Source organism: Peromyscus eremicus, chromosome 2, assembly GCF_949786415.1.
Source record: "Peromyscus eremicus chromosome 2, PerEre_H2_v1, whole genome shotgun sequence".
Taxonomy (NCBI): Eukaryota; Metazoa; Chordata; class Mammalia; order Rodentia; family Cricetidae; genus Peromyscus; species Peromyscus eremicus.
The window spans coordinates 61,063,438-61,088,056 of NC_081417.1; the positions used below are offsets into that span (position 1 = coordinate 61,063,438).

The 24,619-nt window shown below is 44.4% G+C and overlaps 1 protein-coding gene across 1 annotated transcript in view; it reads left to right on the top strand.

Annotated features, from left to right (window-relative positions):
• The first annotated feature begins 238 nt into the window (after positions 1-238).
• Aco1 (aconitase 1) overlaps positions 239-24,619 on the top strand; it is a 66,086-nt gene continuing 41,705 nt past the window's right edge. The window contains exons 1-3 of the mRNA XM_059254106.1: positions 239-369; positions 21,805-21,923; positions 22,767-22,935. Coding sequence (XP_059110089.1) covers positions 21,827-21,923; positions 22,767-22,935 — 266 coding nt within the window. The 5' untranslated portion in view covers positions 239-369; positions 21,805-21,826. The remainder of the gene's footprint in view (positions 370-21,804; positions 21,924-22,766; positions 22,936-24,619) is intronic.

The window sequence follows — 24,619 nt, forward strand, 5'->3', positions numbered from 1 at the left end:
GGAAAAAAGAGGCGTCCCAGGCTCTGCCCCCTGGCCGCAGCTTCAAGTTCAAGCCCTTGGGGCGGGATAGGTCCTAGACTCCGCCCCTCTGCTTTGGCTTGAAGGTTCCAAAGGGTGGGGGGTCCAGGCTCCGCCCCTCGGCGATGGCCCGCCGCTTCTGAATGGAGGAGGTGTTCAGGCTCCGCCCCCCTGGGCATAGTGAGGCCCAGGCCCCGCCCCTCTCCTGCTGCAGCTGGTTCCGGCCCGCTCACTCACGGTCCCGCCTTGCTTTAGGAGTGTAGGGAGGACCGTTCATCGGGAGGATCGCAGAGTTCGGCCAGGGTCCTTGGTAGCACCCAGCTGTGTGCTCGCAGAGTCCCATAGTGAGCGGTGAGTACCACGCGCCTCCGGGGCGTCCGTGCAGGCCTTTACACGTTGCAGACCGCGGGGACACGGGACGACCTGGGGGAGGCCGCGGAGCTCGCTCCTGGGGTGACCTCTCCGCCCGCTCCTCAGCCTGCGTCGCTTTGGACTGGGAGTGGCTCTTCTCGGCGCCCCGGGAGTTCTCGCCTTGCCTGTGCGGCCAGGCCTGGCCTACGGGATAGAGAAGGCTGCGACTGTGGCGGGCAGATTAGGGAGTCTCCCACCAGGGCCGAAGGGAAGTGGGATGAGGGTGAGAGACCCCCTCAGTGGAACGGTTGGGCTCAGAGCCCATTGTGACTGATTGAGAAACCCAGCCTCTAAGAAGTTGCTGAACTTTTGGACTTAGGACCGTTTGCGTGCTTAAGGAACCTTTGTTATGTGGGTTGTACCTATTGATATTTGCCGTGTATAAATAAAACTTATAGACAGACACTTAATATGCTTAATAATTCAGAATAGACCAATTATATTTAAAATAACATTTTCTAAAATCTTATATTTTACAAAATAAAGTTATTAGGAGTCGCATTGTTTTACATTTCTGCAAATCTCTGCTTAGAAGAAGAAGGTACATTTTTTTCCCCCAAGACAGGGTTTCTTTGTGTAACAGTCTAGAACTCGCTCGCTGTGTAGACCAGACTGGCTTTGAAGTCATAGATCCACCTGCCTCTACCTCCACAGTGCTGATATTAAAGGAGCGCGCTGCCACCACCGCCGGCTGACAGGTGGATTCTTACATCTGCTTCTGCATTCAGTCTGTTGCAGTCTGACATGTCATGTCGCTTCTGGAGACTTTCAGATATGCTCCTGAAAATGTAACATCTTCGTATTGTTTGGAAGTGTTTTTGACCTTGCAGATACCTAGGTGTTCTCTGCACCACACTTTTGAAGTAGTGTGTGCTTGGAAGGCATAGTTCAATGGGTTCCCAACCTTGTTTATGAACCTTCCACCCAGCACCATGGAGAGTGTTAAGTGTTACTTTCTGGTATGCAAGACCACTCTTGACCTCACTTGGGAACTAAGTCCTAGATCCCCACACCTGATGGTGGCTGCAGCCTTCTGCAAACTCAGTAATGTTCTTGTGTGCCTTGGTTGTTTCTGTGCCTGCTGAGTTGACCCACGTAAGCATTAGAATTGCAGGATTGATGTGACAAACCGGATCTGTGGGTTCTGAGAAGTGTGTATGGAGAGACCATGCCAAATGTATAGGGGTTGGTGTAAGATTACCAAGTAGTTGAGAGGTCATTTCTAAAATGTCAGGGTGGTGAGCCAGGCGGCGGTGGTAGTGGTGGTGGTGCACACCTTTAATCCCAGCACTCAGGAGGTAGAGGTAGGAGGATCTCTGAGTTAGAGGCCAGATACTAGGGGGGTGTGTTATTCAAGTCTTCCAAAATGTTTGATAGAGGAAAAACAAAAAACTGTGTTTAGAATATACTAATGTGGATCGGCAAATTTCTTGTGTAAAGGAGCAGACAGCAAAAGTTACAACCCTACAGTTCTTACGCTGCTGTGTGAAAGTAGCCACAAGCAACATACCAGAGCAAGTTCCAGGACAGCCAGGGCTACACAGAGAAACCTTGTCTCAAAAACCAAAATAAATAAATAAATAAACAACAAATAAATAAATAGAATATCAGGGTGGCATGCTCCTGCCTCCCCGCCCCCCCGCCATGTTCAGTTCTGTTTGTAGTTTCTGTCTAGACTTGGATTTGTTGAGATATGCTTTCCTGTCTTTGAATTCTTTCACTTCCACCTTCCTGGCTATCACTACGAGTGGTCCTCTGTTGTTTTTCATTAAATTGAGTAACTGCCCCTTAAGCAACTGCTGTCCTAATTGGCAATTGCAACTCCACAGCTACCAATAGCGGTTCAGCTGCAGTGGCCATAGCCAGGCAGGAATTCTGGTCCCTCAGGCACCGGCTCTGTCAGGGCCCCTAAAGGAAACTTCATCTAAATCTCTATCCCTCCATAGAACTCAGGATTCAAAGGTTGAGGTGAAATCCTGCTCTCTCAGAGAGGCTGAATAGCAAGTAGCTAACCTTCTCTCTTAGCTCACGTCTCCCCCCAAAACAGGGTGTCCTTCTGCCCAGCCCCCACTTAAGAACCCTAACTACACCTGGTTCTTCCCTGCCACTTCCTGTCAGCTAGTTGCTGACTCAGCCTCCTGACCCAGGTTAATTTTATTTAATTAAGCAAATATACCACGTCTTTGCATCATTAAACAAATATTCCATAGCATAAACAAATGTAATACATCTTAAATTAATATTCCACAACAATATTTTCTGCTCCCCACTAGAAAGCAATTGTCCATCATCGTGTTTATGTAATAGATGGGATCCTTTATTAGATTGTTTCCTTTGGTTTATGTTCTGTCTATACAAATTTGAGACAGAAATTGTACACATATTATCAATTACATATACCAAAGCAAACAAACTTCTCTATCCTCTACCCAAAGAGGCTATGGTGTTTTTATAGCTGGAGTTTTCTCCAGTCCTGCTCGGGCCCCCGCAATTCCGCAGCCCACTTGTAAAATAATCACTCAAAAGCTCATATTAGTTAAAATTGCTCGGCCATTAGCTCAGGCTAACTATTGACTAGCTCTTACATCTTAAATTAACTCATTTCTATTAATCTATAAGTTGCCACGTGGCTTGTAGCTTACCCGTACTTTTACATCTTGCTTCCTCTGTGTCTGGCTGGCGACTCCTGACTCAGCCTTCCAGTTCCCAGCCTTCTCCTCTCTGTCCCGCCTATACTATACTTCCTGCCTGGCTACTGGCCAGTCAGCATTTTATTTATACAGAAAGACATCTCCAGCATGTTTTGATGGACCAATTTAAGCCTTTGGGCTGATGGAAATGATCTGTGCACATGCTGTTGTTCCCACAGGTGGGAGAGGGGGATTAGGATCTAAACTCTGAGCACTTGTATTCTTTGCCTATGACTCCACAGTGATGGTGGAGCCTCCCTTAATTATCCCTTGAGAAGATGTTTATCTCATTCTCAATTCTTCTGGACTTAGGAAAATTAACAAGTGTAAATGATGTGGGGCCTGTCTGAACTTTGGGTCAAGAGCATAGGTAACGACTGGTCAGTTGAGACAATTCCCTGTCTGCATGTGTACATGAAACATGGTCCTACCAGAAGAGCAATACCCCCTAGTAAAGTGTGCTTCAGAAGCATATGTGAAGGAAACCAGAGGCCCACACCGTGAAGATGACAGTTAAAATCAATATTTATTACCATGTGCCTGGCAAATATCTTTTGTCATGTTTTGCCCGTTCTGCCTTTTAGGAGGAAATACTTCTTCATGAGGCAGCTAGAGTCTGGATGGGAGAATCCCTTCCAACCTGATGTCAGTTCTTAGACTAGCCTTGTAGAGGACGCTTGATCTCTCAGAACCTTAGTGTCTCTGTCTTCACAGTTAAGCTGTTGTTAGTAGATGTCCCAAGCACCCATGGTTTCCTGAAAGGGGTTTATGCTAGCATTTGTGCATATGTCTTCTCAGCTCTGTGGTCAGCAGTGTTACAGTTCTGTAGCTTGAAATGGGCCATGATGATGAATATTTACACTGTGGAAATCATCCAGCGCTCCATGTCTGAGCTTTTTCTACCTGGGGAACAAATTGCTAACCATTGACAAGCACGCTGCTGCTGTTGTCAGAGCCAAGGTGCATTTGATTTGTTTGGCTTCTTTTCTGTTTTCTTTTTTTAAGCAAAACCAGACCCCTTAGCCTGAGCAAAGATACAAGGTATGGGGTGTGTTATTCAAGTCTTTCAAAATGTTTGATGGAAGAAAAACAAATAAACTGTGTTTAGAATATACTAATATGGATCAGCAGATTTCTTGTGTAAAGGAGCAGACAGCAAAAATTACAACCGTGCAGCCACAGGCAGTATACAAGCAAAGGAGCATGGCTGTGTTTAAATAAAACTGTATTTACAAAAACAGGTGCTGGGCCATAGTTTACAAACTCCTGTACTAGAATATAAAGAGGAACACTGTTTCAAAGATACCTTCTTTATAAGAAAAGAAGATTCTTCAGGAATTCTGGGACTAGAATCTCCAAGTTGGATATATGTGGAAGTAGGGACTACAGAGGACTTAGAATCAATCACAGAAAAACCCAAAATTGGTTGTTCACAGAAGGACCATCTGGCATGCACAATAAGTGGAAATCCTTACTCCCGACTCCTTGGAGGTATCTCAGGTTTACACTGGGGTGGATGGACCTGTCTTCTAACACAGTGTGGATATTGACTGTAGGCACAAAACAGTAGCGTCTCTAACAGTTACCCTCATTTCAGGGGCAGGGACAAATCTTCCTTATACATGTGTGTATTATAACTATTATTATATGTGATATATATGTACATATTTGTACACATACTGTAGATACATATATATTTGTCACCTGTATACATACATAAGTTGTATTCATATGTGATCTCACACCCGTGAATTTGAAGTTGCCTCAGAAATGGAAAACAGAAATACTAAACTGTTAAGAGTAGCCATTTCTGAGTAGTGGAGTCAGATAAAACCAAGCCTGGAACCTTTTCCTTTTTTTTTTTTTGTATTAGATACTCATCTATCCTGTAACATTCTTTATATGTTGTTTTTGCAACTTAAAAAGAAAAACTAAATCCCAACAACCTATGCCTTTAAAGGGAGATGGGTGATTTCTTTGGTAAGAGAGCAGCAACCCCCCCTCCCCCATATCTATTCTTGTGAAAAGACACTATTCTGGTAGCTTCAGAGGTTCAGTCCATTGTTGTCATGGCAGGGAGCATGATGACATTCAGGCAGACACGGTGCTGGAGAAGGAGCTGAGAGTCCTACTTCAGATCCTCTGGCAGCAGGAAGAGAGAGACAGTGACCCTGGCTTGTGCTTTTGAAACCTCAAAGCCCACCCCCGGTGATACACTTCCACCATCAAGGCCACACCTCCTAATCCTTCTCAAATAGTGCCACTCCCTGAAAACCAAGCATTCAAATATATGAGCTTATGGTGGTCATTCTTATTCAAACCACCACATCAAGTGACATTGTCACATTTCTGAACTAGTATCTGTAATGCTAGTATATATTAACTCAAAATATTCAGAGCAAACCCTCTCAAGTGAAAACATTTCATTCTTTCCTAGTGTTTGACTTAAGCTCTTGCCAGAGGTTGGAGGTCCCAAAATCAAACTATTCCTTGATGGGCCCTTATGCAAACCCTTGTACTGGTGTTGCAAAAATCTGGTGTGTGGTTTTTAAAATAAAAGGTCTAAAAAGATTACCTTTGATTCTTTGTTTCTGAGGAGGGAAAATGTGAGTGTGTACATGTGCATACGTGTGTGTGTGTGTGTGTGTGTGTGTGTGTGTGTTCAAGTGGGTGAGTGTGTGTGTGTGTGTGTGTGTTCAAGTGGGTAAGTATGTATGTGTGTTCAAGTGGGTGAGTGTGTGTGTGTCTGTGTTCAAGTAGGTGTGTGCACGCACACATGTCTGGGTAAAGAAACTAGGTTTGCCACAGTATTGAGTGGTTTTCTCTTAGTCATGTGGTTAGCTTGGGTTTGGGATTTTCCTCAATGCTGCTTGTCAGTGCTTTCCAGCACAGATTCTCGACTGGCTTATGATTAAACCAACCTCTGCAGTTGTTTTACACAAACACTGAGGACAGAGTTGCTCCGTTCTTAGGCTGAGTTACCAACAGCCTGCCTGGCAGCAGAGCTTTGCAGATCTTTTTCCCAGTGGGAAAAGGAGAACTAAGAGAACGAGGCAGGGGAACTAAAAGCAGGCCCACCGACTGCTGGAGTCACATGTGCTGTGTGGACTTCCCCCTGGAGTCTCCTGTGACCCTTTGTCCTCTTGACTGAGAACCTAGAAGGTTCTTCCTAGGTTTAGTGCCATAAGCTGACCATCTTCCTGTCAATCAGCCTCTCTTCCCTCCCCTCCTCCCCACACCCCTGTCTCGGCCTCTGCCCCCACCCCCATTAACTCTCTCTCTATTTAACTATTTTATTAAGGATTTGGGGCACACAAGTGCATGGAGAAGAGAGTGACTTGGCATCACAGGTTCCAGACATGCCAGTCTCGTTTTCATCCATCGCCCCTTCCACCTGCCTCTCTTCCTTTTCCTCTGCTGGCAGTGGTCATCTCCATCTTCAGCTACTTAAGTTAACAACAGCAGAAAAGCACAGGTCTCTGTTGTGTTTTGTTGCCGTCTGTTTGTTACTGTCTTTAAACTGCCTAGTGTGAGCCAGGTGGAGCCTCTGGGAGTCCTTGAGCCCTGCTTGCATTTCCCGGTGTCTGCCTTTGCTCTCCCTTTGCCCTGGTCCACTCTGGCTTTCCTAAAGCTTTCCTCAAATCCCAGTTGTAGCTATTTTTATCTGCTGATCTCTCTTCTTCCCCTTATCTTACTGTAATTAAACATGTGCGTATGTTTGTCTTTTCTCGTAGGTTGTAATCCTTGTATAAGAGACATGTCTTTTTATCTTCTTTTCTCCTGTGGTACCTAGTAATTACCACAAAGAAGATCCTCAAGAAATACATGCCAAACTGAGTTGATAAGACTCCTTGGAAGTGCTGGAGAGATGGCTCAGTGGTTTGAGCACAAGCTGACCTTCCAAAGGACTGGGTTCTGTTTCCAGCACCCACATAATAGCTCACAACCATCTGTAACTCCAGTTCTGATGCCTTCTGTCCTCTCCACCTGTACCAGGCACCCAAATGGTGCATATACATACATGCAGGCAAAACCACTCATATCCATTAAATAAAAGTATTTTTTGCAGGACAGTGGTAGCATAGGCCTCTAATCCCAGCACTCGGGAGGCAGTGGCAGGCAGTTCTCTGATTTCAAGGCCAGCCTGGTCTATAGAGCGAGTTCCAGAACAGCCAGGGCTACACAGAGAAACCCAGTCTCTCAAATAAGTAATTAAATAAATAAATATTTTTAGAAAGAAACACTGGAGGAAAAAAATGAGTATAGAAGATACATTTTTGGACATTACCTATGGCTAAGTAAAGTTTCTCTCATCTGCATAGAGTTTTTGAAAGTTTTAAAGAATTGTGATGGACCACTTGTTTGCTTTGCTTGTTTTTAGGGTTTTTTATTTTTTTTATTTTTTAACATATATCTGGAGACTTTAAGTCTATCCAGCCTTACAATGTTTCTTCCCACCCCAGGAAAAATATCTAAGAATACATCTTACGGGGTCACTTTTACTGGATAAGAGTGCTTCTTGACTCTGCTTAATAAATGTGTTTTAAGGTGTAAATTTAAATCTCTAGTAAGAGAAATAGTTTACTTTTCTAGTCTACCAAGCTCTATAAAGTAAGGGGGTAACAATCTCATCAATTCTCTTATGTCATAGGGCTCCCAGAATGCACTGTGCTAAATGTGTTAACTCAATTATCCCATCACCCCTTGCCATGTGGGCAAAGATGTACAGACATGCAAAGAAATAAAGTGAGGTTTAACAAGCTAGAAAGAATTCTTGTCTATAGCCCTAAGGGGCAGTTGGACTAAAGTGCAGATCAGAAACCAAAGAATCGGGGATTAACTGTTACCAACTTGCATGGACATGAAACCGTCTTGCTGGGCCCTGTATGTCAGAGCGACTCAGCACTGGTTCTTACCTCTGAATTTTAACTACAGCATTTTAACTACAGAATGACATCTCATTCTCTGAGCCAACTGTTTCCCAGACTTTGCTGTCAAGAGTTTACCTAAGTACTCTGATGACTTTGCAGTCAAGAGTTTACCCAAGCACTCTGATGAGTTTGCAGATGTATGTGAATATCCTTATTCCGGTTCTCTCTCATTCTCTCCCGACCTTTGAGCAACTGGGGCAAGCTTGTCTTTGTATGACTTGCCTTGGACCGTTGCTCCAAATGACTTGTATGGAACACTTAATTATTCATTGCCCTCCTCGTCCTTCCTGGGACTGTTATAGAATTACAGAACAGGTTACAGGTTGTGGCGTGGTTCAAGAAGGTGCATCACCCTAAGTTGGCCTCTTATGTGATTCGCTAGTTGGAATCTTTGGTTGAGAAGAGGAGCAGGGAATAGACTTGGTCAAGAACTGCCCAGAATCTGCCATGTTTGAAAGCTGCACTAGGGAGATGTAAGGAAGGTGAGAGTCCGTGTTCCATTCTCGAGCCTTGGCACTCAAGATGGTGTTGCCTACACCAGTTGCCCTAGTGCTGGTGGCGTTATTATTTGTGAGTTTCATTTTTTAAGCACTATTAATTTGGATATTTGTATGTGAAATGACTGCCTGTCACAGAGAGGTTGCACCCTGGGTGTGAGAGAGTTGACTATAGCTGAGTTTAACTCCTAGCTAGGTTACCACCCAGAGGCCTCAGCAGGTGACCTGACCCTCCTTACTGTCTTGTCAACCTATAAAATAAGAGAGTGGTGTCTTTGTGGATAGGTTGCTTAAAGATATTGTCAGTACTCGTGAGATGCCTGGTGCTGCAGAGGTGACCCACACATCCTTGGGGGGGCAGCCACTTCTGCTCTCTACTGCCTCATGCTGTTACTGTTCTTCCCAGCTTGGGTCCTGGCCCCAACCGCCCCTGGGCTCCCGGCCTGCCAACCTGACTGATGCTTCAACCAAAAGAGGGACAGTGATAACCCTAGACCCCTGAGTCCACCTCGCCTGCCCTGGTCTACTTTTAACTCCCCTGGATCTTTCCTTCCTACACTTACTCACCAACCCCGCCCCCATTTCCAAGCATGGTGACTGTAAAAGCACCTGCCTCCCTGACACCAGTCTGTTATCATGGCCGAGAGGAGCTGCCTAAAAGCCTCAAACATTGCCCCTTGTCTCCAGTGTAAATCTGAGTGGGGTCCCTCACAACCTTGACCTCGACCTTGACCGTCCCTTTCTCCTAGTTTTCCCTCCTGTGCCCCATACTTCATTCACCCAGAAGGACTTGTGACTTGGACAACATCACTTTTTTTATGTCTTTAAGTCCAGTGTTTCTCTGCCAGTGTGTTCTCTCGTCAGTCTGCTACTTCGGTGTGATTCGGGAAGGTGCATGGTGGTGTCCCTGGGAGCCTTCTCCCATGATGGACAAAGTGCTCTGCCTAGATGCTTCTTCATCACCCTGTGCCCACTGCTGCAGAGTGGGAGGCTTGAGATTCTTTTCTGGCTGCTGTGGTTATTCTCCAGCCTCTTTTTGAGTCCAAGAGTAGCTGAGGATGGGGACTTCCTCACCCCTTTAAATAGCAAATGCATGAGTAAATCCCATCAGTTCCGTCTACATACCAGGAGATGTTGTAATATGGTAGTGTTATCTCCAAATGTATTAGGTCACATTCGTAGCTATCCTAAGACACATGTGACCCATAGACCACAGGTTAGATGTTCCTTCGATATTCAAAGAGGTACAGTTACCAAGATTTAATGTCACTCTATTACTTGTTACATCTTTGAAGGTGGATTTTTCTTTGGGCCTCCAGCTCATAAAAAAATGACATGGAAACTTAATAGTTATGAAAGCTCAGCCTATAGCTTAGGCTTGTCTCACTAGCTCTTATAACTTAAGTTAACCCGTTTATATTAACCTATGTTTTGCTTCATGGCTTTTTACCTCTCTTCCACCTTGCACCTCCTGTTTCCTGCATCTCTCTCCTGCTTAGATTCATCTCTTCTCTCTCTGCCTGGAAGTCCCGCCTAACCTCTTCCTGCCTAGCTATTGGCCATTCAGCTCTTTATTAAACCCATCAGAAGGCACCTTGACAAAGACACATCTTCACAGTGTACAAAAACATTATTCCACAGCACATCTTTGACCTAACGAAGTGGGAGTCGTGTGTAAGCCATGCCACATGTGATTCACTGAGCTGGAACAAGAGTCTGAGGGACGACATTTTGCATTGCAGTCCCTATCTCAACAGGTCTGCCTCTGGCTTCAGGGTACCCACCTCCCCACCCCCTGCTGTGATGCTGCCATTGGGGCAGGAATACGCCAGTCAAAGAGATAGAAGGCTCGTGAAAAATCATTGAGATGGGGGTTTATAGATAGTGAGCTTCCGGGAACTTCATTAGCATGAGTCATCATCGCTGAGTCCAGACAGTTCTGAGGCCCTGACAAGACCACTTTGGGCCTCCAAAACTGGTGAATGCAAAGGTGAAATCGTGGCCCTGGGAGATCGCTGGAGTCGGCACATACAGCCTTTTGTGATAACATCGTTTCTCATCCTAAAATTTAAGTCAAAAGTTCATCCCCACATAAACTCAGGGGCTTGAGGAATTCAGGTTTCTTAAAGAATGAGTCTCAGCTGGTCCCGCTATATGTCATGCTCTCCTCTGCTCTGCCTCAAAACATACCTGTAAGCCAGGCATGGTGGCAGTTGTGCTCAAATTCTAGTGTTTGGGAAGCTGAGGCAAGGGGATTGAGAGTGAAAGGCCAGCCTGTGCATCAAGACCCTGTCTAAACACACACACACATACACACACACATATGCACGTACTTGCGCTCTCTCTCTCTCTCTCTCTCTCTCTCTCTCTCTCTCTCTCTCTCACACACACACACACACACACACACACACACACACACACATATGCACGTACTCTCTCTCTCTCTCTCTCACACACACACACACACACACACACACACACACACACACACGACTTAGATGCAGAAGAACATAGTTGGAGTCTCTGCAGGCATCACTTACTAAGCCCACTAATGACCGTAAGAAACTACGGGGTGAAGACCCACATATCCAGAGGAACTGAAGGTGACCTTCCCGAGCAGAGGATGAGACAGGCTGTCTAGAACCTGAGGAGCTCTGTCTCAGAGTCTCTGCTTTCTGGATGAGTGGTCTACGTCCCGGGTGGCTGTTGTTCTTAGGTGTATCAGGAATCTATAAATGCTGAAATTCAGCAACATGTTGTGAAACTGTTATTACCACCCAGTGATACTGAAAGGAAAAATGAATCTTCTCTTGTCTTGATTTGCTTCAACTAACTTAAAATAAATTTATTGGGTTAATTTATATCCTATGTCTTTGAGATCTGGGCATGAACACTGCTCCCTCCAAGATTGGGAAGCCCTCAGGAGAGAGCTTGTCAGGCACTGCTGTGGCTTGTCCCTGTCCTCCAAATCCTGACTGTATTTGTGAGCCTGTGCACATCTGCTAAGTGAGACACGATCATTTCTGTGATGTGTCCCAAGAATTTCCAGAGTTACTTAGTAATGAACTTAGGTTAAATTTAGGAAATAGCCACATCTTAATTATAATCTAATATTTTCTTACTGAGTTCATGTCTCATCAAATATTTTAAAGAAGTCTTATGTTGAAAGCCTATAATTTAAACCAGGTAGCCAGCCAGGAATGTATAGTCTTTATCAAAAACCCTTGCAATGGCTGGAAACCCTCAAGTCGCCCCCACCACCACCACCACCACCACAGTCCCAGCGTGTGCCTTCCTTCTGTCCTCGCTCACCATGGCCTCCAGGCTGTTCCCTCGCCCCACCAGAGGCCTCTCACAGGGCCTTTGCATGGGATCTCACCCTCTTGCAGATTGCTCATACCTTGAGCTGAGAATTGCGTGTAGAAACTGTGCCTTCAATTCTCTGCTTGGGTGGCTTCAGTGAGGAGTCTTGGGTCACCTGACGCTCCTTCCATTGCCTCTGAGCTGCCTAACGCCTTTGCTTTACTCTACCAAGAACAGGTCCCCACCCCGAATTCTGTTTGTGCACTTGTTTACTTGTTCAGTCTGTGTGTGTACTGGTCTATAAGGGTGGGAGCTTTGTCTCTGTCTCTTTGCTGGTGTCTGCCTGGGACCTGCAATAGTCCCTGACATGCAATAGATAATTAAAAGAAGTGTCCACTGAATGCACAAGTCAGAAATTGTTTTTTTTTCCTTAGAGATGACTTTTTAGCCTATTGGCCAACCTTATTTTAGATCTGCAGTCTACCTTATTTTATGCATTTTATGTGAAAGTGAAGCGCAGGAATGTTAGCTACCTAAATAAAAACTAATTCTTTAACATCCACTAGAAGTCTAGAAATATATGGCTCAATCTGGTCAGGTATCTAGAATAGGCCAGAAGACTGGAGGAAAGAGAGCACTAACTTCTGAATGTAGCAAGAAGAGAGCCTGGGGGGTGGGGGCAGGCTTTCTGAGAGGGATGCTTTCACCTCTCTGGCCGCCCTGCACCTGGCATATAATTAGTGCTCAGGAGAAAGGTACTACCAGAGCTGGTGACTGTTTTGTTGGTGGTGGTTGATTGGTTAGTCGGTTTCTTTAGGGACAGGGTCTCACTATGTAGCTTTGACTGTCCTGGAACTCACTATGTAGATTAGGCTGGTTTTGAACTCATATAGATCCACTTGCCTCTGCATTCCAAGTGCTGGCGTTAAAGGTGTGCACCACTACACCCAGTATTTTTTTTTCCAAGATTTATTTTTAAGTGTGTGTGTGTGTGTGTGTGTGTGTGTGTGTGTGTGTGTGTGTGTGTTGGTATGCAAATGTGTGCATTGCCTGCAGAGACCAGAAGTGAGCATCAGTTCAGCTGGAGCTGGAGTTCCAGGTGGTTGTGAGAAGAGGTTGCTGGGACTCAAACTCGGGTCCTCTGGAAGAGCAGTAAGTGCTCTTAACCGCTGAGCCATCGGCCCTGCCTCCAAGCTGATTGTTGTTACAGAGCCATTGCTTACCCCAAGACCTTGTCTGCTCCACTGTGGCTTTCTGTTCTCTCCCAAGGTAGACAATTGTGTTGGCCTCTCTGTCTAAGTTACCTAGTTACAAATGTCCTACAAGACCCACGCTTTTTGTTGTAAGTTAAGAGGTTTTTATTTGGTTGAAATCACTTTTACAAATGGCTGGAAGGATCAGAGTTGCCCTGTCTCACAAAATCCGTTTCCCACAGGCACCCACGGCACGTGGAACAGCAAAGCTTTCTAGTGCTTTGCTTGTGGAAGAGCCGGGGACAAACCATGATAATTTTGCCTTCTTGGAGACATCTGACCTCCGCTTATTCTTACATAGACATCCTTGGAATCTTTCTTTTAACAACAACAACAACAAAAAAAAAGTTGTTTATAAGTAGCATAATGTTTAGACACAGAACCATCAGTTTGGGAACAGGACCAATCATCTCTCTTTAAATAGAAAGAAGAAGAAGAAGAAGGAGCAGCATGGCTGTCTGTCCAGTGAACTGAAGTAAACTCTAAGCGTGGTGACTCTGACCTTGGAGTTGAGAGCTGTGAACATGCAGGCTGAGTGCGTTTAGAAAGGGTTAGGAAGAGAGGAGCCACACGGCGAGACATGCTGAGGAAGCCTCTTCCTGTTGTCACACAGACGTTAGTAATCTGTAATCTGCTCTTGTTTTCCTCTGAAAGTCCCAAGTGAGCAATCCTTCAGGTACGCTGTCTGTGCTTCAGACCCCAGAGGGGTGATTCCTGCCCTGTCAGGCTTGGACAGAACACACAGTTCCCAGGAAGTGATTGCACTGCCCCCAAACAAACCCCAAAACCCCAAACTCTGCCCTCACCCAGTGCTATGGGGGTTCTGTGAGGCAAGACCACTCCTCTGCTTCTTCCTGTGAGGGTACAAGTGCAGTGTTGACTGCAGGGCCTGTTTAAACATGAGGCAGCTTGACAGGATTCAGCTCTGATAGTGAGATATAACATAGGCCTAGTTAATCTGGAGGCTGGAGTCAGAGCGAGAAGAGGCAGCTTTTTTTTTTTAACCCTGACCACTGGCAGTTAGCTGATTTATCACCTGTTCCAAACAAAGAAGCCTTTGGTGGACAAAATCGGCAGGCAGGCACCCTCTGGCACTTATGCTCCCTAGAATATGGCTCAGCGTGCTTTTCAAGTAAGAGAGATGCTTTAGCCTCCATTCACAAGCAGCCCTCAGTCTTTCTCATACAACCCTCTTGTAAGAGTGCTGCTTGGATGTGGAAGTTGAGTCTGGGGCCACGCAGAGCAGAGCACCTTCACCTAGACGGGCGTTTCGCCCACATTTTAACCTGGTGAGCCTCTTACCCTGCTGTAGGCGGTGAGGCTTTCAGGTTTTCAAGCACAGAGTCAGTTGTACAACATATTTTAGAGCTTCATTTATGTCCAGGGAAATCTAACAGAGTTTGGGTCTCAAGGCCAGAGAGAGAGAGAGCTAGAGCAATCCCATTATCTCTGAGGTTACAGAACCGACTCTTGCCCACATTAGTATCTCACTTACATTCCTTGGAGATGAGAGCATTTGGTCACCGAACCTCAGTTTGTCACTCAGTTTGGCCTTACTGGCAGATAAGCAGATAGAATTATTTATTTATTTATTTATTTATTTATTTATTTATTTATATTTGGTTTTTCGGGCCAAGATTTCTCTGTGTGTAGCCCTGGCTGTCCTGGCACTCACTTTGTAGACCAGGCTACCCTCAAACTCACAGGGATCTACCTGCCTCTGCTTCCCAAGTGCTGGGATTAAAGGCATGCACCACCACACCCAGCCTGGATAAGCAGTTTACAAATGAAGAAATTCACACATACAACAGACAAATGAGAAATACTCAACTTTACTAGCTGTTAAGGAAATGTAAAGATTGGCTGTTTTTCTCTCAACGTGGTAAAATGTAAGAACAAAACTATCTTGCCTGTTTTGTGCAGCTCCATTCACTACTCCAGAGAAGGATCATTACACTAATACAGCCTTTCCTGAGTGCTTGGGGAAAAGCAGAGACATACAGATCCTTTCACCTAGCTGTCCTGCTTCTAGAAACTCACAGCCAACAATTTATTAAGTAGATTAGGGGCCTGCTAGAGCTCTGTGTACAAAGGTGCAGCGTTGTTTGGCAGTATGTGCGAATAACCAAGATCAAGGTGTGCCTAGGGTGTGATGGAGGTTAACCCATGCTGGATATGCACAAGGGAAAGCTCCAGATCCCCACAGATATCCTGCACTGAGACCAGAGGACAGTTACCAGCAAGACTGTGGAGCCCAGACTCAGAACTCCTTACCTGCATGGCTCCCCCTTATATACCTACCTCAGATTCAGCTACTTGTGCCTGGTGTTTAGGTTTTTGTTTGTTTGTTTTGTGATTTCCTCTAAAAACTCGGTGTTTGTACACTCCTGTCCTGTGCAGAGTGAACTGTGAGAATCCTGAGGTGCAGTTCATGCAGTCATCACTTCGTAGTAGGTTAGCTTTGAACCACCATCCTACCAGATAATTATCTTTACTTTCAGAACGTAGTTACAGTGAAGGGTTTCCCACGTAGTGCAAGCATCCCTTCATACAATCCTGTTGTAGAAGAACTCTTAGGGCTTTCAGTTGACTAAGTAGTTAGAGGTGAGTGTTCCAAAGTCCCAAGTATTAAGCCTCCAAGGAGGATTGGCCCTAAATGACTGTTTTAGCTTCGCTCCTAAGATAGCATTACTAAGTCTTTTTTTTTTCTTTCACCTTTTTATTGTCTGCTTTTCCTCTTGCCTCTAATACCATCCCATTCTGTGAAACGGAAAAGGCAGCAGCCTAAACCTACTGCCTTGTGTGCTGACTCTTCCCACTTTCCCCACAGAAGAAACTAGAATAATGTGCTGGCCTTGCCCCCAAATCCACAGTTCACAATCTGGGTCCATTCCTCTCTTAGAATGTTACTTTATGCAGATTAGCTAGATAAAACAGAGAAGGGAGGCTGGAGCAGAGTCACGGGGGAGAGAGCACAGACAGAGAAGCAGAAAGCTGGGGCCTGTGTTTGCTCAAAAGTAGGTAGGGCCCCCCTAGCCGGCTGCTCAGCTTCCTGGACAAAGCTGCAGATCTTGGGGCGTCTGGAAGATTGTAAGAGTATGGTAATACTTAAGGATTAGGAATGGGTTAGCGTTTGACCAGGGAAAGGGCTGACCTAGAAGGCATTGACCATGCCTAGAGTCTGTGCTAGATCTGGACCTATTCCCAAGCCAAAGGTCTTCTCCCTCACTTCCTCCTTGAAATGTGGTCACTTGGGGATTTCTTGTGAAATTACCAAATCACTGAGACCTTGAGGAGGTTTGTACCAAGAGTGATAATGTGGGTGGAGTCTTGGAGTGCTCCTGGATTCTTAAGTCCTCCAGATTTATGGAGAGGCATTATTTCCCAACTTCTAAGCAAAACCAGTTTTTAGTTGCTCTAACACAGTTACTATTGTTTTTGACCCATGGCTCAGTAAAGATGGGCAGGGACATGTAATAAGACATGGCTCAGAACAGGTGCGAGAAGAAAGAATAACTCCACCATTCAGTTCTGAGCTGGTCCTCGAAGGTTTCTGCTAGCTGTCTTCGGCTAGGGGCAGATGGTAGCCTGGTCATGCCAGCATCACTGTCACAGCAGGAGTCCTCGTGCCCATAAAGTGGAGTTGGGCAATGGAAGCAGCCTGAGTTCAAACCTCATCCTGCCTTTTCCTATGATAAATGTGGTGTGCCATCCCTCAGAGCTGCCTTCCTACAGATGTGACATGGGAATGCCACTGATGGCGTTCTTGCCAGGACTGCAGAAGACAGTATAAGGGCTGCTTTACACATCCCTACCTCCAGGTCCCTTTTGGCTGGGGGATTTTACATGACCTCGAGTGTAGGTGTAGAAAAAGGCGTAGTCTCCAAATGTTATGTATAGTAAATATATATATATATATATATATATATATATATATATATATATATAATCTTGGTATCTATTAAATAAAAAAGCAAATTTGCACACTAATGGGATGGATACTCTTGTTTTGTTTTATATGAAGAATTAAATCTTGGCTGAATACTTGATCCTGCAGAGTTAGAGTTCACTGGTATCCTGATTTTTTAACCATCAATGCTGAAAATGCTGCTTCACATAAATGCACAGTATAAAATGGCAAACACATGCTTAGGGATATTTCAGACACTGTTAGAAACTCTTAAAATCCCAATCCAAAATTCATTTAATGGTTGTTTTTTGAGTGAAATTCAAGTTAGCAATCAAATTGCACTTTTTAAAGTCAAACATTTTAATACAATATAACTCAGATATACTAATTTAATACTTACAAGAATGATGGTAAGAAAAACATGAAAAGTCTTTGTTTTCCATAATTCAGTCACTATGTTTCCATAAGAACAGAAAAATTTGACTGCAGTTCATAATGTACAGTAGTCTTGAATCTGAGCTGAGGTTCTGGGCAACGTTGGTTGGTGTGGCATGATGTAATCACATATGCATTGCAGTGTGCCCATGTGTGCTCAGAGCCAAGGCTGCAGAGAAGTCACTCAGAGCCACTTGGGTGAAGACTGCCAGAAACACCTCAGATTCATTAAGCATTGGATTTTTAGTTCATTTTTGGTGACTGCATTCAATTTTTCCTAACCCCCACATGCAGTTCTATGACCCCATACAGAGCTGCAGCCCACTGTTTGAGAAGCTGGGGGTCCTCAGCTTGGTGCCTGCTTCCACTTAGTGGTAGGAAGTGCCTCCTTTCCCTCTGATGTCTACAAGTGGGGTTTGCTTTGTGGCCGTAATACTATTAGAGTTACCAGCTTCCTAAAGAAAAAGGAGGCCGACAGTAAAAGCTCTTCATACAAGCCACTCTCTGCAGGAGCCATATTTTTCACTGCATCCATCCTAAGACAGGACCTGACTAGGAAGGGTGGGCGGAGTAGCAGGAATCATGTGGGGACTGGTGTTGCACCCAGGGCATCTGAGAGCAGTGCTGAGGAAACCAGCTGATTGGTCCTTGCCGAATGGTGGTAGGTATTGGTAATTTTAGCAGTTGATCTTATTATAAATTTTTGGTTGGTTCCTGGCACCCAGCACCTTTAGGACTTGACATGGGAACAGAAATGATTCAGAACTTAAGACCGTCTGAAGACATGAGTGTGACCCATTTTGCTCAGTCCTTTGAGTATTTTCCAGCACTTCCTCCAGCTGCAGCCCCTGGAGATGCTCTTCTGTTAATCCTTTTTTTTTTTTTTTTTTTTTTTTTTTTTTGCCAGGCAGGAAAAACAACAGCTTTATCATTGCACTTGCTACTGTTTGGGGTGAAAAATGTAAACGTGAGGCCTATAGCATGGATGACAAATCCAAAAGGATGTGGCAGTGTGGTATCTGTAAATGATGCCTTCTTCAAGTTGATTGATCTCATTTTCAGGGCCCAGAGATCTGCAACCGACTCCTATAGACAGGTTTCCGTGTTTCTTGTTAAAAAAGAGTATTGATGGTTTTTTTTAGACTTGAGTGGTTTGGTAGTGTTTTAGAATTTGGTGGTTTGATGTTTTAGAATTTGGTGGTTTGACTTGGTGGGTTCCCCACTTACAAGGACTTGCTAACAAATCTCTTGCATTTGTGTGATGTTTCATCTTACGTGAACCCTCACTAAACTAAAGCCACAAGGCTGGGCATGGTGGTGCCGGTCTCCTTTAACTCAAGCTCTTAGGCAGAGGCGGGTAGATCTATCTCTATGCGTTCAAGCCAGCCTTATCTACATAGCAAGTTCCAGGCAGCAAGGGATACACAGTGAGACCCTGTCAGAAAGAGCAAACAAGAACAAAAACTGAAGCCACTCTCCCCATGCAGTCTGCTCTTCTTGTGCAGATACCTTGGTATGCACACTCGTTTTTTGTCAGCTTCATATAAACTAGAGTTAGCTAGTATACTAGTTACTTTCTCTTGCTCTGCTAAAACACATAACCAGATCAACTTAAAGAAAACATAGTTTATTTGAGCTTAAGGCTCCAGAAGAATAAGAGTCCATGATGACAGTCTAGAGACATGGCACCTGGATCTGAGAGCTTACATCTTGAGCCATAAACAGGAAGCAGAGGTGGCTGAGGGGGACTGGGAATGACCTGTGGCTTCTAAAGCTCAAAGCTTTCCCACAGTGACATACTTTCTCCAGCAAGGCCACACCCCCTAAACCTACCCAAACAGCACCACCAATTGGGGGCCAAGTTCTATTCGAGCATCTGAGCCTGGGGTGCGGGGGACAATCTCATTCAACCACCCCATCTGGGAAGAGGGACCCTAATTAAGAAAATGTCTCTATTAAATTGGCCTGTAGGCAAGTCTGTTGCCAGGTGATGGTGGCGCACGCCTTTATTCCCAGCACTCAGGAGGCAGAGACAGGTGGTCTCTGTGAGTTCAAGGCCAGCCTGGTCTACAGAGTGAGTTCCAGAACAGCCAGGGCTATTGCACAGAAACCGCCATTGTGGGAGGGCCCAGGCTGCTGTGGTGATGCCATCCCTTGGCAAGTGGTCCTGGGTTGTATAAAAGAGCAAGCTGAGCACACCATGGGGAGCAAGCCCATGTGTTCCTCTTTGTCCTCCGCTTCGGTTCCTTCCTTCAGGTCCCTGCACTAACCTCCCTGGATGACGCATTGTGACCTCAGAGTTGTAAGAGGAAGTGAACTCTTTCTTCTCCCATGTTGGTTTTGTTCAGTGTTTTGTCACAGCAACAGAAACCCAATCTAACATAGTATGCTTTGGCCCTGCTCTACTGGTGATTCTAACAGCTTCTCCCGGGACTACCTAGTCCAATTATCAAATGCTTCAGACCAGAAGTGTTCCAGATCTTACATATTCCTGGGCAGGGTGGCACATAGTTTGTAAACCCAGTACCTAGGAGTCAAAAGGAGGATTGCTAGCTAAGTGCAAAACTACCTACCATTGGCTACATAGTGAGTACCAGGCCAGCCAGGGTTACATAGTGAGACCCTGTGTCAAAATATCTTTTCAGAATATTTCGGTTTTTGAAATATTTGCATGTGCACAATTAGATCTCTCAGTTATGAAATGAAGTCTCCATATGAAATTCATTTATGCTTCATATGCCCTTTATATGCATAAATCTAAAGCTAGTCTTACACACTATTTGTTAGCACACCTGTGTTTTAGTTGTACCCAGTCACATGAGTTCAGATATGGAATCTTATATTTATGGCATCCTCTGGGTACACAAAAAGTTACAGGTTTCCAGTCAATTTAAATTCAAGATTTTTTGGTTCTGCGTACTAGTTCTGTACTGCTCTCTGGATAGATGCACAAACAGTTGTTTCTGTTCAAATCTGTAACTAGTTTTTTAAAAACTTGCATGTACTCACAGTTTAAAATGTAAATGATACTAAAGGGTACATAAAACCCAAGCCTTCCTCCTGCAGTAACCCGGCACAGAAGGGTTCTTGTGTCCCTAATGAAGAATTATACCGTCTGTCTATAGACACCACATTTTGCATCCTCACAAACAGTTCTATCCTGTACAGTAATGCCATCCTGCTATAGTGATCATTCTATAAATGTATTGATTAAATAATATTTACTCATATAAACCTTGAGATGAAGCAGGGGAAATGCTATTTTACATTTAAATTAAAAATATTGGGGAGGGACTGGAGACATTGCTTAGAGGTTAAGATTACTTGCTGTTCTTGCAGAGAACCCAGATTTGGTTCCCAGCACCCACATGGCAGCTCACAGCCCGCCTTAACTCCAGCTGCAGGGGATCAGACACACATGGTGGACATATATTTATACATGCGGGCAAACGTTCATCATACACATATAATAAAATAAAAAATATTGGAGACTAGATTGATTGAAGAGTGAGACCCACCTCAGTGTGTTTTGCTCTCAGCTGTGTTGTTGAACGAAAGCACCATGTATATGTATGGTGGACCTGGGAATAGTCTTCCTGAGCTGGGGTAGCTGGTCCCACGAACATATGTGGGCAGTTGGAGCCTGACCTGAAGCCCCAAAGAGGACGGGAGCAAGAGAGGGTTCACCCATGTCAGCACGCTGTTTACCATCAGATGCCAGGGCAGAGCAGGAAGGCTTCTAACTGTGGGATTCAAGTTTATTAAAATGCTGCAGAGATTTCCGAATAGAAACACATAGGCTCTCCAGTCCCTCCTTCCACAGTTGAAGCTGATATAGTTGCACTAGCTGTAGTGGCTGTCCTGAGACAGAGGCAGGGGGATCACAAGGTTGATATGAAGCATAAACTCACCTGTGTGCCCTTCTGGCGTCTACTGAAAGGTGAGTCCAGCTTCAAGGTCTGCTCATATGGCCAAGACTGTCTGTGAGGTGCATCTTTTGTTTCCCCTTTTCCTACATGAAGTTTGTGGAAGGATGTTGGAAGGTGTTGAAGTAAGACAGAAGCTACTTGGGCTGTTTGCTGTTTTGAGAAGCCAAAGCTGGCTTTCAGACACGGTAGCTTCACAAGAAACAACACTTTTGAGACTGTCACTCTTAGAAAAGTTAATAATTGATTTATTTATGTAAGTGTGTACCATAATTTCTACAAGAGCCCAGCTTCCAAAATAAAAATTAGATTATCTTCTATTTTAAAATTTAATTTTTTATTAAGTTATAAGTATTTCATATATGAATAAAATATATTTTGATCATATCCACTCTCCCCTTAACCCCTCCCAATTATTTTTGTTTATCAGGGACACGTGACTATCAATAATCATGAAGAACCCATTTGCACACCTTGCTGAGCCCTTGGACCCTGCACAACCAGGAAAGAGATTCTTCAATTTGAATAAATTGGAGGACTCAAGATATGGTGAGTGCATCACTCTATGATGTAACTGCTCTGTTAGCAACTGGTCTCACATTTGTATAATTGATTATGCAACTAATTGGCCTTTGGGGGGTTGGAAGAGATCAGAGGAGACAACGAGTGAATGTGGATTAAACACACACACACACACACACACACACACACACACACACACTTTTCCAAATAAACATCTTATTATCTTTTCTAGTTCATAGTAGTAATGTTTAATTGTAAATGGGTCATTTTCTCTCTTCTTGAGCATTAGTTTCTTAAGAAATATTATTCTGTGTATCTATAAAAATTCATATTGCTTGCTGTATACCACACAAAGTCTAGACTGATGTTGAACTGTGATGACTTAATGGGAACTTTTCTTTCTGTTACTGAATTCAAAGTAAGCAACCATTTAAATAAGTAAACGAATTGTTTTAGCCTAGTCCTTGAGTATTTTCAATTACTGAATGTCTCTTAAATCCATTCCCTGTACATAGTTTTCACCATTTTCCATTTTAAACTTGTCAATCACTTTTTAAAAATTTATTTATTTTTATTTTATGTGCATTGGTGTTTTGCCATGGGTGCCAGGTCCCTGGAACTAGAGTTACAGACAGTTGTGAGCTGCCACGTGGGTGCTGGAGAATTGAACCTGGGTCCCCTGGAAGAGTGCTCTTAACCACTAAGCTATCTCTCCAGCCCTAAACTTGTCAATCACTTTACCCTCTTCCCCTGTTGGAAGAATAATCCGATGTCTTGTATAAAGTTTATCGAAAGATTGGCTTTAAAGAGAGCTCTGAACAAAAGGTGCCCTGTAGTTTTCATTTTAATGCTTTCTATCTCTGCTCCCAGGACGCCTACCGTTTTCTATCAGAGTTCTCCTGGAGGCAGCCGTCCGGAACTGTGATGAGTTTTTGGTGAAGAGACATGACATTGAAAACATTCTGAACTGGAATGTCATGCAGCATAAGAACATAGAAGTGCCGTTTAGACCGGCTCGCGTCATCCTGCAAGACTTTACGTGAGCCTGCCTCTCCTCCACCCCCTCGTCAGCCTCTCCAGAAAGTCTTTACTTTAACAAAAACGTCGTCTCCCAATGTCAGGGAGACGAAAGGAAAGCAAGAGGCCCTAACCCCTGGAACAAGAGTAGACTGCTGAGTCTCCAGCCTCATCCCACCTCGCCAGTGACAGGGGCGTCCAGCCTCAGAACTGAGGCCCCTGGGCGGAGCTCACTGGGGTGGTAGGAGAGAGCATGCAGGAGGGCTTTGTGGGGAGTTTCGTGCAGGATCCAGTGTCGGGCTGTTGTGCCCACACACAGTTGCGCTGTCTTTGAGGAGAGAAAAGGCACTGCCTTACCGCCCTCAGCTGCAGCCTGCTGCTGCTGGAGTTCCTGCTGCCAGTGACGGCGCAATTGCTCAGACATAATCTTCTCGTTTGGCAATGATGTTATTCTGATTCCTTTAGTGGACCCAGTTTCTTTATGTAAAAGAAAATCACCAGATTTTATATATATATAATTTTACGATCGTTGGTGTTTTGCCCGCATATATGTCTGTGTGAGGGTATCAAAAGCCCTGGAAGTGGACTTATAGACAGGTATGAGCTGCCATGAAGGAATTGAAATCTGGAAGAGCAGCCAGCGCTCTTAACTGCTGAGCCATCCCTCCAGTCCCCAGATTTTATATTTTAAAAATAGAAGGACTGACTCAGTATAAATCTTATTGACAGCCCATTTTTCTGAATTCTAACTACTACTTTGTTCTTTTTAAGTTGTGTGTAACCCTTGTGTATGGTACATTGTTACGTAAGGGGGTTTTCATGTAAGTAGGTACTGGCCATTAAGCATATTGTCCCCATACCTCCTACGGCCCCTTCTCTCTTCCCTCCCCGTCCTGTAATCCCTTTGCTCTCCTAAATAGCCTCACATCTACTTTCATGTGATTTACACATAGACAACTTTATATATCTACATAAAATTTAGGAACCACAAATGAGAGAGCGCAGATATTTGTCTTTCTGACCGCCGTAGTTCACTCCACAGAGAATCTCCAGTAGCGTTCATTTTCCTGCACGTGATTTAATTGTGTACTTCAGGTTTAAAAACATTGGTACTGTGTGGTATACTACTGCTCTTATCCACTGCTCTTTCTCAGACATCTGGTTGCTCGCATAACTTAGCTGCTGGGACAGGGTTGCTGGGACACTGAAGTGCAGCGTCTCTGTGACGTGTTGACTTGGAGCCTTTGAGTAAATACCAGGAAGGCAGAGCCGGGTTGTATGGGACATCTAAAAATCATTCAATTTTTAAAGAAACCCCTGTACTGACTACCATTGTGGATGGACTAAGTCACATTCCCACCCAGTGTCAACAGTTCCCTTTTGTCCATGTCCTCACTATATAGTGATTCTTTTTCTTAATGACTTCCATTCTGGCTGGAGTGAAGTGGAAGCCCAGGGAAATTTTAACTTGCTTTCCTTTGGCTAGTGAGGGCTTAAACACTTTTATGTGTTTCTTGGCCGTTTGTATTTCTTCTTTGCAGAGCTGTCTTTCTGTTTCGTTATTCTGTTTACTGATTGGGTTGCTTGCTTGTTTAGTTTTTGAGACCTTTGCATATCCTAGATGTTAGTTCTTTGTCAGCTGTACTGTCAGCTTTACTGCTAGTAAAGACTTTCTTCCATTGTGTAAGCTGCCTCTTCCCTTGATA